Source organism: Botrytis porri (genome assembly GCF_014898465.1).
Source record: "Botrytis porri strain MUCL 3234 chromosome Unknown BPOR_002, whole genome shotgun sequence".
In the NCBI taxonomy this organism is placed as follows: domain Eukaryota; kingdom Fungi; phylum Ascomycota; class Leotiomycetes; order Helotiales; family Sclerotiniaceae; genus Botrytis; species Botrytis porri.
This window is the reverse complement of record NW_024066076.1, coordinates 1,756,918-1,772,467: the sequence shown is the minus strand read 5'-3', so window position 1 is coordinate 1,772,467 and position 15,550 is coordinate 1,756,918. Positions and strand designations below refer to the sequence as shown.

At 40.3% G+C, this 15,550-nt stretch overlaps 4 protein-coding genes across 4 annotated transcripts; 2 read left to right on the top strand and 2 right to left on the bottom strand.

Annotated features, from left to right (window-relative positions):
* Positions 1–4,771: 4,771 nt before the first annotated feature.
* EAF01_001544 (uncharacterized protein) lies at positions 4,772–5,389 on the bottom strand (the record flags this gene model as incomplete). The annotated part of the gene is made up of 1 exon (XM_038909794.1): positions 4,772–5,389. One exon carries the CDS (start codon positions 5,387–5,389, stop codon positions 4,772–4,774), a length of 618 nt encoding a protein of 205 aa, XP_038774606.1.
* A 1,112-nt stretch (positions 5,390–6,501) lies between these two features.
* Positions 6,502–7,703, top strand: EAF01_001543 (uncharacterized protein; the record flags this gene model as incomplete). Its single annotated transcript, XM_038909793.1, has 2 exons — positions 6,502–6,792; positions 6,901–7,703. The coding sequence occupies exons 1-2, from the start codon at positions 6,621–6,623 to the stop codon at positions 7,701–7,703; spliced, it is 975 nt and encodes a 324-aa protein (XP_038774605.1). The 5' UTR covers positions 6,502–6,620.
* A 783-nt stretch (positions 7,704–8,486) lies between these two features.
* EAF01_001542 (uncharacterized protein) lies at positions 8,487–9,664 on the bottom strand (the record flags this gene model as incomplete). The annotated part of the gene is made up of 6 exons (XM_038909792.1): positions 8,487–8,766; positions 8,819–9,110; positions 9,163–9,306; positions 9,392–9,426; positions 9,478–9,526; positions 9,574–9,664. The coding sequence occupies 6 exons, from the start codon at positions 9,662–9,664 to the stop codon at positions 8,487–8,489; spliced, it is 891 nt and encodes a 296-aa protein (XP_038774604.1).
* Positions 9,665–12,240: 2,576 nt separating this feature from the next.
* On the top strand, positions 12,241–12,996 carry EAF01_001541 (uncharacterized protein; the record flags this gene model as incomplete). Its single annotated transcript, XM_038909791.1, has 1 exon — positions 12,241–12,996. One exon carries the CDS (start codon positions 12,241–12,243, stop codon positions 12,994–12,996), a length of 756 nt encoding a protein of 251 aa, XP_038774603.1.
* Between the last annotated feature and the right edge of the window lie 2,554 nt (positions 12,997–15,550).

Sequence of the window (15,550 nt, the reverse complement as noted above, 5' to 3'; positions counted from 1 at the left end):
ATTAATTAATCTACAAGCATTCATGTCTTTCACATTATAATTCATAAGAGCTTCCCGTATATAATTACTATAAGTAAGTGAATCATTTATAACAATCAGATTGTCTGTTACGAACGGGTAACATTGGATCACGTGACGAGTGTCATGTGACAGGACGTTGGAGCCTTTGGAGCTTAGGATCCAAGGGATCCAAGTAGAACAGAACCATGGGTTTCGTAGAGCAGGAAGGTCTATATAAAGGAATGAGTTTCATTATAATGTAGAGCTTCGTGCTCAAGAACAATCATTAGTTTCATTACTATAGTTACGAGAATTGCAACCAGTTACAACCTTATTGAATTCCTACTTGAAGTCTAGTCTAAACCACCTCGAGAGATCTCTAGACACTTCCACGTGACCCTAGAGGCAGCTCCCGTAACATTGTCCTACACGAATTTCTACAATCTATTAACAAAGCTTATGTAAAAAGCTGCTCTACCTGGACGGATCTTAATAAGGACTGTTGCAAAGTTAAAAGCAATCACAAACTCCAATCTTTTCGAAAGCAATACCTCTCTGATCTATGATGTCAATAATAAATGTTGATTTTACTCTGACAATAATCTTAATATTTTACGATAGGTTCAATACATTTATTGATATTGAATCTTGTATTGTCTTCTCCATTCTGAAGCTGTTCAGAATTGACGGCTTACATGCCCGTTATATAATCGCATAATCGTATTAGTGAATTCTCTTTATCGATATGTACATAGCTAGCTCTTTAGATAAAATACGATATTGATCATAAAGACCCACCATCGTAGATAGGCTGCGCACAAATTATCTATACCTATAGATTATCTATAAATAATCCACTCTATAGATTATTCGTTAGAGGTTCTATTTACTTTATAAATTATTTATTGAAACTTTAAAATTATTTATTTCGTACGCATAATCTATAGATTATTTATAGATATATAAATTATCTATAAATAATTTGCGAATTATTTGTAAATAATTTATAAATAACGTAACGTATGGGGAACTCGGACATATGGGGAACTCGGACACTTTTTCAATTATTCTACACGCGATCTTGTTCTACGAGCCACACAATCCTCCAATTCCAATTCCGAATCACTTGAACTATTCTCTAGCTCTTCTTCTTCAATCTCTTCTTCTGATTCTTCAATTGGGCGTTTGCGTGGCCGTCCTCGTGGCTTTTTCTCCTTCGGTTTTTCCTCCGCCTCACGTACCATTTTCAATACTTCCTTAGTACTAAAGACAAATTGACCTTGTAATTTGACTCTTTTGCCTTTAGTTCTTTTCTTTCGAGTCTCAATTACCTCCTGAGCATCAGAGAGCTGTTTCCGAAGTAGGGCTATCTCAGCATTTTGAGATTCTACAAGCCTAGTCATTCTCTTGGCATATCGACGAGTTGGCGATGCAGGAGAACCACTGCTTGCTAGAGCTGTATTAAAGATCTGATTTGCTTGCCTTAATTCTGTTCCATCTGGAGGAGAACTCCTGAGTATAGACAAGTCTAGGTCTTGATTGGGGGTTCTCATTTGTGGAGTAGAAGGTTGCTGGGAGGAGTTAAATGGTAATGAATCGAGTACTTTTCGTGGGGCAAAAGGTACTAAACCAGCTCCTCTCCAGCCAGCTTTAATATTAGAAGAATTCAATGCTTTTTTTCTAATATTTTGAAAGAGTTCTACCCATTCAGCTCTTTGGATTCGCTTTACACCAGCTCGAGAATATCGATCGACCTCTAAAGCATGATATCGTTTCATTGGCCCATACACCGCAATATCAAGTGGCTGAAGCAAGTGAGAGCAATGAGGAGGTAATATAAGTAAATCAATATCATTATCTATACAGAAAGCAATAAAGCTACCTGTAATATGGCTTGAATGGCCATCCATGATCAAAAGTCGAGGTCGGTCACCTGACACTTTCTTGGATTCTGGTTCGAAAACCCTTTTTAACCATTCTAATCCATGGCTATTTGAGGTCCATCCATTTGTACTAGTAGAGAACTGCCAGCTTTGAGGTGTGTCCTTTGGAATCCATGCAGAATTCGTATTCTGAGCCTTGAAAATGACCATAGGTGATAGAGCATTTCCAGCTGTATTGACACATTCAAATGCAGTTATCCATTCTTGCTTGCCAGCTGTAACTTTCCAATTCGATTTCTGAGTAGAATCGACTATAATGCGCGTACTTTGAGTACTTCCAACTCCAAATCCGGTTTCATCCATATTATACATATCATCTAATTCATACTTTCGCTCAATGAGACGCGTGCGAAACGCGTCAAACCAAGCCTGAATATTCTCCGGAGTTGCTTCTTTAGCCCGATTAGACTCTAATTGACGTGAATAGCATGTTTTAAGTTCTGGATGTCGTTTTTGGAATCTATAGATCCATTCGTGGCCTATAGGTGGAATTTCTGTCGAGGTAGGATTTCGAGATGACGCGACCCGAACGCGTCGAAGACGAATTTCGTCGGCCATTTCCTTCACCAACATAGGTGTAGCAGGGAATCCAGTGATGGTAAGTCGTGAAATCCATCGTACAAGAGTATTTTCTTCTGCGTTTGAAAGAATTTGAGCCATTTCGTGGGTTTGGGAACGTGTTTTCTTCCCAGCCAGCCTATCAGCTAGGGTAGACTTAGGGACTTCAAAATGCTCTGCAGCCTTTCTAATTGATTTAAATTCTTTCAATTGAAGTGAAATTATAGCCTTTTGAAGCTTCTCTTCAATTTGAGCAGATGTAGAAGGTGATTGGGTATGCATAATAAAAGTTATTGCGGTTTCAAGTTGGTGATGGGCTAAAAGTGTCCGAGTTCCGCATATGTCCGAGTTCCCCATACGTTACGTTATATAAATTCTTCATTTTTTTTGTTTAAAATATAAAGCTATTCCTAGATTATTTTCCAGCTCAAAAATAATTCAAGTTTAAATTTATATTAATTTTTATATTAATTATAAAATTATATTAATATTATAAAAGATTATAAAATTATATAATATATAAATAAATAAATATCTATAAGTAATTTATACTTATTCTATAGATTATTTGTTTAGATTCTGAATTATTCACTCTACAAACGAATTATCCGCGGATTATCTATCAAAGCCATTATCTGCCCTATGGGTACTCATTGCGCAGCCTAATCGTAGGTAGTACTTCATCTGTACTCTTCTCAAATCAACAACATTAGTACGAGTACTATTAGTAGTAGTACAAGAATTTCAGAACATGATTTACAATCATTAAACTCTGTTAATAACTTGACTGAGTTCTAATCACATCGAAACGCTCAAGTTTGAGCGAGCCGATCATAGATTATAGTGATTTTGATTAGCTTTATATCTGATTACATAGTATCTGAATTTGGATTATGTGATCAAACATCAAATAATCAAAGTGATGAGGATAGAAGTGCTCGTAATGGAAGACACTCGCTCTCGCAAATGGGGATCTTGTCTCCATTGTTCTTCGATAAATATACAAGCAACGGTGAACGCGATAGGTAGGTCATATGTATCTAGAAAAAACACCTAAAATTCCGAGAATCTGGTTACTTCGTGAAACTTACATGCTGTGGCAGTCTACCGCCAGTTTCAAGAGTGATTTAAACCGAGTTTGGAATAAGCCTGAGTACTCGAAATTCGAAGAAATAGAATAGTAGTAGAATGAAGCGGTGTGGGGAAAAGCGTGGAAGATCAGATTCGAAGTGGAAGAGGCACATTAGGCCTGAACTTGATGATTTCGAGGTGGGAGGAGGGGCTAGGATAGATTAAAATGAATACTTATGGGGAAAAGAGGTGTTATGGTTGTGTAGGCTGCGCAACGGGTACCCGCGGGGTGGATAATGACCTCAATAGATAATCCGCGAATAATCTATCTATAAAACAAATAATTCAAAATCTGAATAGATAATTTATAAAACGAGTACAAATTACCTATAAATATCTACCTATTTATATATTATATAACTATTTATAATTTTTTATAGTATTAATATAATTTTATAATTAATATAAAAATTAATATAAATCTAAGTTTAAATTACTTTTAGACCAGAAAATAATTTAGAAATAGCTTCATATTTTAAGCGAAAAAAACAGAGAATCTATATATCCACAAATTATTTATAAATAATCTATATATCCGTAAATAATCTATTTATTTATAAATAGATAGATAATTTATAGATAATTTATAGATAATTTTAAAGCTTTAATAAATAATTTATGGAGTAGGTAAAACTTTTAATGAATAATTTATAGAATGAATTATTTATAGATAATCTATGAGTATAGATAATTTGTATGCAGCTTATGATTATGGAATGACTCAAAAAGTGATTTGGAAGTTGTTTTCGACTTTTGCAAACTGAATGCGCATATATTCGTGATCTTGTAAGGGGCCATGGAATAAGCTGCCTGACAAGAGAATTGGAAAAATGTGTGGATAAAGACGAGTATCACAGTATGTCACAAAAAACAGATCTTGAGACTAGATCTGTCTATTGTACTCGTAAAGCTACTAAAGTAATGCAAGGGGTTTTTCTTGCTTTTGAAAAAGAGATGAATATTATACTTCTTGAAATTTCCGCTATACCACATCCTAGCCTTCTACGCGCATCCTAGCGGTATCCCAGCGTTTTTTCACTTCTGCTTCCATAGAGATACTCAAATCCCACATCTGACCTATGCTCGTGTGTATTTTTATCTCATGAGAGAAGAGAACAAAACAACCGTTCACCGACAGCTTAGTTGGCGGCAAGAATTTGCTGGAAGATTTGGGTGAGCTTGTCGAAGGGAATGAGCTCAACGCGGTCGTAGAGATCGACATGTCCTGCGCCCGGAATCCAGACTAACTCCTTTGGGAAGCCAGCACGCGCATATGCCTCCTCACTAAACTCACGTGAGTGTGCCTGGTCACCAGAGATGAAAAGCATTGGACGTGGGGAGATGGCGTCGATATCGTTAAGGGGATAGAAGTTCAAGAACTTGGTTTGACTTGCGACAGTGGGAAGGGTAGTGAGGTTTGGCGTGGTTGTCGGTGGGGTGAACTCACCACGAGAGGTGAGGTAGAAGTCGTAAAACTCGCGGTCAATGGCGGTTGACTCATTGGTGAGCACGTTAGGTGTGCCGCCAGTGACTGCAACTTCAGCCCCGTCAACCTCCGCCCAGCGCTGCTCCGATGCACGTAGAATAATTTCTTCACGCTGCTCAAGGGTCTGAGCATGACGCAGCCCATTGCGGGTGACTGAGCCCATGTCATACATACTCGCTATGGCGATGGCCTTGATGCGGGAATCGATTTTGGCGGCGCTGATAACGAACGAACCGCTGCAGGACGCTTGTTGGATTTTACCTTCAACCATCCAAGACACAAATGTAATTGGTCGTAAACCTTCATTTGTGGATTGATTGTCCCAAGGTTTAAATGTATTGCTCTCTTACCAAGAGGCGTTTAATTTATGACAAGCTCCGAGAAAAATCCTATCTCGGATACCTGTGAGTTTCCATCCAGCTTATTGATCTCGATCAGTTTGAATTTTGACTTAGGGGGAATAGTATAAGCTTTTGGCAAGTCGCCGCAGTGGCTAAAGCCTCTGAGACATGCGTATGCTCATCTGAAGATCAGAACGAACTCACCTGGACTAGCGGCGACCCCATACTTCTCACGATTCAAATATTGTTCACCCCAATCGGACGAACAGTCAGTAAACCTCGGGTGTTTGTCTGTACAGGAATCTGGTTCTTTCAATAGCAGATGACGTGATCCTGAATCTCAGCGTGTCTCAGAATAAAGAACTAGAACTGGTACTACGCCCCCAGAATAATTGTTTTGTAAAAGACCCAAGTTTACAATCCCTGAGAAGGTTGTGTTAACTGCCACGCCGAGTCTAAGGCTGTGCTACCTACGATGTGCAATGAGACGAATCGAGATTCCGGTACTGCTGGAAGTACTTAATGATTGCGTCGTGAATCTGAAAGTCCGCCTGCCGGCTCGCTTACCATATAAAGACCCTCTGTCGGTAGACTCTCTGAAGTGGGGCGTAAGCAGTCTGCATTAGTGCTACCAAGTTCTACTTGGCATGCTCGGCATGATAGATAGGCAGATGAAACCTCACCTTGACTTCATCAACACGAGCCTTAGTAAAAGCTGTTTTCCATTAAAATAAGCAATCAAGAATTGGAAAATGAAACTCCAGGACTGTCTCTATCTAAGCATAATAAAATGACGGCAGCAATGATAATGATAATGACAGTGGCTCAAGTATGTAGCTTTTCAAACTATCATTTCGATTCGGGCTGGATTGATTAGTAATCGACCGATATATCACCGGGCACGTGTCGTAATGCCTTAGCACCTTTTTTACTTTCGGCTGTTAAGGAGCTAAAGAGCGGGGAATAAAGCGCATGGACATCGCCAGGACTGAAATCATGATTTCAATCACCAAAGTATCGATTGCAAATACCAAAATTTGTAATAAATTATTCGCTGATGCAAGTGTTTCCAAATGATTCAAAAAGTCCTGAACATAATTTATATTGCTTGATTTCAAAAACTTCAATCTCGCTGTTGATAAAGTGTTTTGCCTGCTCAACATGGAATACAATGCGAGAGGTCCAGGAGAAGAGGGAGAACTTGTTGAAAGCGTGCTATTGGGACGGATGCCACAGCAAGCAGAAGTGCGTTTCGTGGAAGATGATTGGACAGGCAGTACAAATGCCGCTGAGCGAAGGAAACGTCAGAATAGGCTGCATCAAAGAATTTATCGTAAGCTCGATAGCCAAACAAATTTCCTTGTGCCTCTACATCCTAGCCTCGGCCAAACAACATGGAACTAGTTGCTCTAAATCACGTTCATATTCTTACATTTTCTAGGGAGACGACAAAAATTATTGAGCATGCAATCAGCCCCTGCAAGCCTGGTTATGGAAGAGACGGAACCATTAGAATCAGAGATTGACCCACACTTGAGTACCCTCCTCGAATTCATCAAACGACGGAAGCAAGCCGAGAATCCTGCAAATGCCGTTTCCCCTCGGCAATTTACTGAATATGATTACAAACAAATCTTACTTTCATCAGACCTGACGCCTCCCCAGGTTCAATACATCATTAGACAAGTTGAGGATTGCATTTTTCGTCAGCGCATGACCAGCTCTCCCCGCGCTGACCTCCTCCTCACTCTGGTTCAGTTCAACGTCTTTCGTGCTTTGTTTAGCAACATGATTTCTCTGAGATTCAATCTTGACTGGTTGACGACAGACGCAATTTCACCATTTTTCCAAAACACATCACGCGTTTGGGATACGAACTGCCCAGCCAGTCTCTGCCCAACTACACTTCAACGTCAAGTCTCCCATCATCCATATTTGGACCTGTTTCCCTTCCCACAATTACGAGATAATATGTTGAGCGAAGGTGAAGATTTCGATGACGACGATCTTTGCCACGATCTCGTTGAAGTGTGTCATGCTCCTTCTGAAAGGAGTGGTCTTATCGTTTGGGGCAGTCCTTGGGATCCATCCAGTTGGGAGGTCACCACAGAGTTTGTTGAAAAGTGGCCTTGGATGTTGAGAGGTTGCCGAGAGCTCTTACACTCAACAAACTTCTGGAGGCGTAAACGCGGAGAAGAGGAGCTGTATTTTGATACCACGGTTCCTGAAAGAATTCATTCTTGACTTTAGCGTAGAGTGTTGATTGTTGCCTGTGTCTCCCTCGCGTCTAAGAAATGGCAAAATACGATGATTCAAAACAAATTCTCCATCAATCAACGGAAATTGGCATTAAATGCAGGCCTACCAGAAGTCCCTTATGTATACGATATGTGTGGGGAAGATTTGCATCATTTGCACAGCGCCAACGCCAGTCAGCAAACCAGAAAATTTGAAAGTTACAGTACAAGTGGCAATCTCGAGATTCACAATCTACCCTATGGCTAGGCTGCGCACAAATTATCTGTACCCATGAATTATCTACAAATAATCCGCTCCACAAATTATTCATCAGAAATTCTACCCACTCCACGGATTATCTATTAAAGTTTTAAAATTACCCACTCCATACAAATAATCCACAGATTATCTATAAATAATCCACCTACCCACAAATAAATAAATTATCCGCAAATATATAGATTATCTACAAATAATTTACAAATTATATAAATATATCCACTTTTTTCGTTTAAAATATAAAGTTATTCCCAGATTATTTTCCAGCCCAAAAATAATCCAAGCTTAGATTTATACTAATTTTTATACTAATCATAAAATTATACTAATATTATAAAAGATTATGAATAATTATACAATATATAAATAAATAAATATCCACAAATAATTTGTACCCGCCCCACAGATTACCCATTTAGATTTTTGAATTATCCACTTTGTAAACAGATTATCCGCAGATTATCTATTAAGGCCATTATCCGCCCTACGGATACCCGTTGCGCAGCCTACCTATGGCAGAAACAAGCCTTCGTTCACGGGAGCTGCTTTCATCTGATCCACCTGAATTTCCTGGATCAGCTCATTCCCAGGGTAATCATCAACGTCCAATTCCAGATACTCTGCTGGTGCCCACTTTCTAGCCGGCACGAACAGTGATTTACCATTAATTGTTCGATCAGACAAGATTCGCAACAGAGCACTTGCTGCATCTTCTGCTTCCGCAAATTTCACCCCGCACTTCTCTACGTGTGCGAAAGCTTCCGCAGATAATATCGACGTCTTAATGTACCTATCGTGAGATTAGCAACAGGAAGTTTGAGATTAATTGGGGATTTGAGTACCAAGGAGAGATGAAATTGACTCGGCTGCTATGGTAGAATGCTGTCCTTCGCAGAGAATGCATAATACCTCGCGCAGCCCACTTTGTGCTAGGGTAGACCGGTCCTCGAAGGCAGTCCAGAAATGCTGCCCCAGATCCGATCAGCACTAAGCATGCATCCTCTTGCTGAGGCGATGGCTTCTCTCCATTTTGTTTCACAAAGTAGTGAAGAGCTAGCTTAGTAGTGTACAGTGTCCCTTTCAAGTTGACATCGATTGTTTTCAGATTTGGTTCTGTGGGCTCTTGATCTTTGCCTGCACATCTTAGTTAGCTGAGCGTTTGTGGTGTAGATAATTCATGGATTACCTGCGAAAGTGAAGATTTCATCAGGAACACAAATGTCTGCGTTGGCGACAACATAATCTACCTTTCCCGTGAAAGATGCAACCTCCGTGAAAAGACGACGCTGATCTTCCCAAATGGTCACATCACATCTTACAAATTCTGCGCCTAAGTGACATCAGCACCAGATCTAAAGAAAGAAGGAAGGTCACAAAGTCTTACTGCTCAAGCTCCGACGCTAACTTCGAGCCACTTTCGGATTCCATGTCCCCGATGAACACATTGACGCTATTTTGATAATGTTAGGAACATAATGAATCTCTGAGATTAGCCACCTACCCTGCGGCAGAGAGCACCCTTGTATACGCTTCGCCAATTCCATTTGCACCTGCACTTGGTCAGCAAATTCTACTGTTAAACAGTATTCCCTCTTACCTCCGGTGATAACGGCAGCCTTTCCTTTCAAAGTCTTTGTGTCAAGTAGTTTTGTACAATCCACCGGGGGAGAAACGTTGTAGCCTTCCATGTCTGATAAAATTAGTAGACTTGGAAACACGTAGAAACGGACCTCTTTTCAGAAAATTGAGATGGCGAAGAAGGAGAACTCAGACTGGAAACTCTTTAAAAAGGCAGTTAAAGAATGGGGCAGATGTCGATGCATATATACCCCTCACGGATTATGCATTCTTGTCATGCCAGACTCCTAATTTACTTACATCCGCAAACCAGGGACTACTTCCGAACACCAACTCTGCAGCTTGCTTACGATGATGCAATCCACGTGATCTAGAAAATTTCCCCAGCGAGAAAGCAATTCCCAAGACGTCTGCTCGATGATATCATGCTAGTAACGCACGCATATGCTACGTCGTATGCAATACTTTATTCTCCCGCGGATTTCATTCATTTTCAAAACCTCCTTAGCTAATACTGTTTCCTTGCTAAGCAAAGGTTGCTCAATTACTAGCGGGTCTCTTTTTCTAGGGCCATTGTTTAGCGCTGCACTTAGCTCCATTTGGAATATGCCAAGTTCGAGCTAATGCACTCTGCTTATGGTTCTTACCAGTTTGGTGCCTGGGTCTGGTGTCAGTATACCAAGGCATATACGATTGATGCCAATTTTTGAACTACTAAACAACAAATGACCCGCAATTTAGTTTTCAGGGTCGATGCATGCGATTTGTGGTTGTAATTACTTTCAAATTTTTCCAATGATATGTTTCAGGACAGTCAATTTGAAATGAAGATAAGTGTACTGTGACATTGAGGTTTACGAGGCGAGCGTTTTTTACGATGATAGAAATTTAGAAGAGCAATGATGCAGCATCTGATGTTCTTGACCACTTCTAAATTTCCCCTAAGAATGAAAGAGTCTGTAGTGTTTCGAAGCATGTGAAATAGTATCCTCATTGAAAATTAAGTGAAAGTTAGCAAGATGAACACGATCTATCGAGATGATACTCTGGAACCAAAACATCGCCGTGTCGTATCACTTTAGGCTACAAGTTCTTGTTGGAAAATGATTGATTCTCCTCCCAAAGACTACTTAGTGCTACATTTTCTCTTTCCATCACAGTAATCCAGTATAATTTGTTCATAGAAACGCACTCTGATGCGGCCACAGCCCAAAGTTATGGAGGAAAGGTCATCTTTGCAGCACTCAAATACTATGCTGAAGCTGTAACCCGACTTTGTAGCATCATTCAAAGTTCCTCCTTCACGGAATGTCAATCTAGTCACAGCAGTTATACCATCATCGTACCAACTTTTGAATGGAAAAAGTGAGCCTGAACTAACTAATGAGCATTTATTCATTAAAGTCGTACATCAGAGCCGTGGCTTTATGCAGTGAAGATGATATTTTTTCTTCCAGAAACATCGGCAAACGCAAGAATGACTTTCTCAATTTTTTCATCGACAACTACATGTAGCAGGTCTAGTTTGGGTCAATTATCAGAAACTTAAGCTCTTGTACATTTCTCAGTGCACCATCAATTTTATGGTATCCATATGGCCACAAGCAACCGTATGGACCTTATCGCTCACAATAGCACAGCGTGAGTTCATCGTGAGCACCACGGCCTTAAATTCCGTCAAAAGTCTTCGTTTGAAAAAGGCATGTACTCTATAGAGTCCAGAGTGATACTGAAGTAGAAGATAATCATATAAGATCTAAGATGGTTTATATTCCGGGTTAACCGAGCTCGAACCCTCCGTAACAATCAACGTAAGTCTTTGAAAATACTCAAATAACTATAATAGCCGGAAAGTGCTTGGCAAGACACTGATACACACTGAAGACTTCGTAACATCATTTTACTTCCTGAATTATTTGCTTGGCGGGTACTTGATTTAGCCTCCTAAAATCGTTCCCAGGGGCGCAAAGCCAAGAGCTTCATCGCTTTATCACCATGCAGTTTTGATGTAGATTGCTCATAGCCATCTAGAAATTTAAAGTTATCTACTATCTTGAACTAGTGCATTATGAAACCTTGCAATCAAAGGACGTTTCATTTCTCTTTGAATGATGTAATCGGTTTTGTGAGGTTGACCAATTTTCCATGATGTTTTAAGCGAGTTCTGAAAGTCTAGTAAATTTGCACTGTATCATCGCTGGAGTACCAGGCTTTGGTCTGATATCATCTATCACAAAGCTGCAGTCTCTACTATTACTATAGTCTCATGTTCTATAATCTAAGTAGGTAATGTTAACTATACTATGATGGTCATTCAGGGGTACTCGTCTAATGAGAGCCGAATAATGTCACATTTGCACGTGATTCACAATCACAGCCTCACATTCACTAAACAATCGATTGATGCGAATTAAAATCACCCTGTACAGCCTTTCTAATTGATTCTAGACGACTCCGCGGTTCTTCTTTATCTTGACAAGCTCAAATTTTGTCAAAGACAGAAAAGTATACACATCTAATCAAGGTAGACTTCCCTCTAGTTAAAGACTATTTTCATTTCCTTCTTCGTCAATACTCAGACTAACCATAAATCTCAAAATAGTTGTCTACCAGCATATTTCCTCAAATTCTGTTTGAACACTCCAGCAGCAGAAAAATCCTCCCATTTTCACGATTCTCTTACAAGATGAATACATCACTTCCACCTCCCCTTCGAAGCAAGCTTGGCGGCAAGCGCGAATGGAAGCTCAAGCCAAGACAAGATCTCACTCCAGCAGTAATCAGATCCCAAGAGCCGAACAAAATGCGGATTGCATTGATCAGTGTGACGGAAGCGGGCCTGGTACGAGAAGTATATTACGATCGAGGTTATGGAAATGGTGAACCATTCGACTGGAACGATTCGAGCGACATTTTCCTCTTGAACGACTGGAGACGAGAGAAGATTCGCAAGTACACACCGGGAGATCTGGGCCAGATGGAGCGCACAAATGTTGTTAGGAATCAGGTTATCGAGAATAGAGTTGTCAAGAAGCCAGTTGCTCCCAGGGCGATGATAGAGCAGTCTCAAAAGCCGCAAACTGGTCGAAAACAAACATCCGCTATGATTCGAGAGCCGGTAAACCCTAACAAAAATCTCGATACTGAATTTATCACAATGGTCGGGCGCAGCAGAGAAATGGAGAAATTTCGTGCTCGGAAACGCAGATCTGCACGTCAGGTAACACCAAGACTTGCGAATGGCCGTCGCCAACATCGATCTAACCCTCAAGGACCTATTGAATTTCTTCCTGTCGATCTTGAAAGGCTCAGTAGCTTGACACCAAAGCAACAGCGACGCGCTCAGAATACCCACGTCAAGAACTGGCTGGTTATCTTTGAGATGATTGAGAGCTCTCTCGGATTACCGAACCGGGAGATTGGTGTTGAGTATAATCTTTGAAATCATGGGCTTGGTCTGACTTTTGAAGCATATCTCTTAATGATGCTTCTTGGCGTCTTCTGCAACTCCCGCAAAGTGTCGAATAAGTTTCAACAGAAAATATGCCACGCGTTTTCTAGGCTACTGAAATAATATCAATATAAATGCAACATTGGAGGATCAGTCTACTTACTCGCGCGAGAGAAGAGCAATTTGGGAATATCATCGTGAGATTTGGCGCATTCGCACAGTGGTTGATATTCTTGACATTTCACTTGTGTCAATGGGATGAATTATAGGGGTCTAGATTAATACATAAATCATCACCGTCAGCTTTTCATATATCGTGAAATTCTTTGCTTCGTGACTTTTTTTGCGTGTGTCCCTGCTGAGCTACTGACTCAGATCTACTATCCGATTACAAATCCAACTACTTTTACCTCTTCCCTAGAAGACTCAAAAATGTTTATCCCTCTCTTGCACCAACCATTCAATCCAATCCACCATTACAAATCATGCCTAAACTTATCCTTTCTGCCAACCGTATAACTCGAAATCGTCAAATCAAGGTTCGGGAATCTATCACGATGACGATGAAAGTTTATTGAGACGGGTTGATGCAAGTACAGTTTTACATTTAGAGGAATTCATGTCTGATAGTTCAATTCTGAAGCTCAAGAAAAACGCCAGCTTAGAGATCACTAGGTCCAGGTGCCAAAAGATGGCCAGTCAGAAATGAATGAAATGTGGCTGTTTGTTATAGTCAAGAGGATTTTCTTCTGGCATTTGAAGGGATTACACATGTAGGAATGAGGGATCATACTACTATAGTTGAGCAGCAGCCGAACAGATTTAAAATTCGTATGAGGTTAGAACTTAGAGCTCGCAAATAGCGTCAGAGAGATTAAGGGAATATTTGTGGCCTGTAAACCGAAATTACAGATAGTAAGCGGTGATAAATTGTTAAGAGAACCTCTCGGAACCCCTCAATTTCATAGCCACGTAGCTTTCCTTTACTTCACGTTAGGTCTGTTAGTTTAAATGCTTATTATTAGTTTGTTGACATGATTAGTTCCCGATCAGTGTAAAATGATGTTATTCAGTCAAGGCTAGATGATGAAATCATGGTACACGATGTAAAAGCTTTATTATTAGCGCTGAATCAGGACCTAAAAATTCTGCATCTTCCCCAACCCTAACTTTCCAGAAAGCCATTGACGAGAATACAAGGCCATCAGCTTTTCTCCCAAAGAATACGCTACTGACCCCATGTGTCAGACTCTTACCGCCTCATAAGAAATCCAAAACAATCGCACCCCGAAAAAATTCCTGGCTAAAAGACGATTTCCCGATGATGGTTTTCGTGACAAAAGTAGACGTAACTCCAGATATCTTGAGAACGGAACGCATCGAGATGTGATATGTTTTACAGATCAACGCCGAAAATGGAGATCCTCGACTTCTTCGCTGACAACGAATGTGCAGCCGTCGCATTCGCATCCTCTATCTCTTTCTTTCTCTTATTTTGTTCCTTAATGTAGTCATTTACGAACTTTCTGACGTCTTTACCCTTAACGAATTCTTCGATTTGGGTTTTGGTCCGATATATTCCAAGAGTGTCGTTGAACTCCTTAGTGACCGACGAAAATTTTGCTCCTGAATAATCTTTTCTGCGAAGCCTACTTTCACCCACTCGCTAAATCATTATTTTTCCAAGTTTGCATTCTTCATACGAATACCAAGGCAGAGTAGGATTAAGCCCCGTCTCCTTTCCTTCTAGAGAAACCCTAATATTCTATATAACATTGTTTGACACCATTGATTGAGTGCTAAAACATCGTTTTGAGAGTTCCAGTTCATTTTCGAGTACTCAAATAGAACTCGGTCCAATTTAAAGTGCTCAGGGTTGTCCTGTTTTGCCTCGGGCAGTAAACTTATATACTCAATGATGGTCTTGCTTTTGTCCGGGGTTTGAAATTTTGCCTCTGCACGGTCGTTGTTGTCAATGTATCTGATCCCTTTCCATTTGAACATTCGTGGGGGATTCCAGAGTTGATAAGACTATTAGCGACTATTAAAGGAGATTTTTGAAGCCATACTTGATCTTTCCCATAAATTCCTACCTAAATCGATTTCTTGTCCATCTCGCTTCCCGTTTCCACCTCCAGAGCCTCGTATCCTGCTAGAATTCTCTTCAAGCGGAACTCGCCTTGAGAAAGCATTTGGACACTTTCCTAACTCCTTATTTGTGTATAACGATCTTTGGATAGTTTCTTTTTCCCATCTCTCATAAGAGCGCCTTTTTTATAAGTGACCCTCAGAGCGATGATTGAAATCTTCAGCAACTGACTTCCAAATTTCTGGCAACGAACTTGTTCCTGTGCGAGATTCCCTTATGTGGCGCTCCAAGATTTCGTACAAAGTATCTACCTCATCAAGTAGCCTGTACGAGTGAGTAGTCGCGGATCCATTCTGTCTTGGGTTCTCTGGAGTGTCTTTTTTTTTGTTTTGATTCGACTCCGCCAAAACGCTCCCGAGAGCTTGGTAATTCGCCCGCTTGTTTCGACATTTGGAG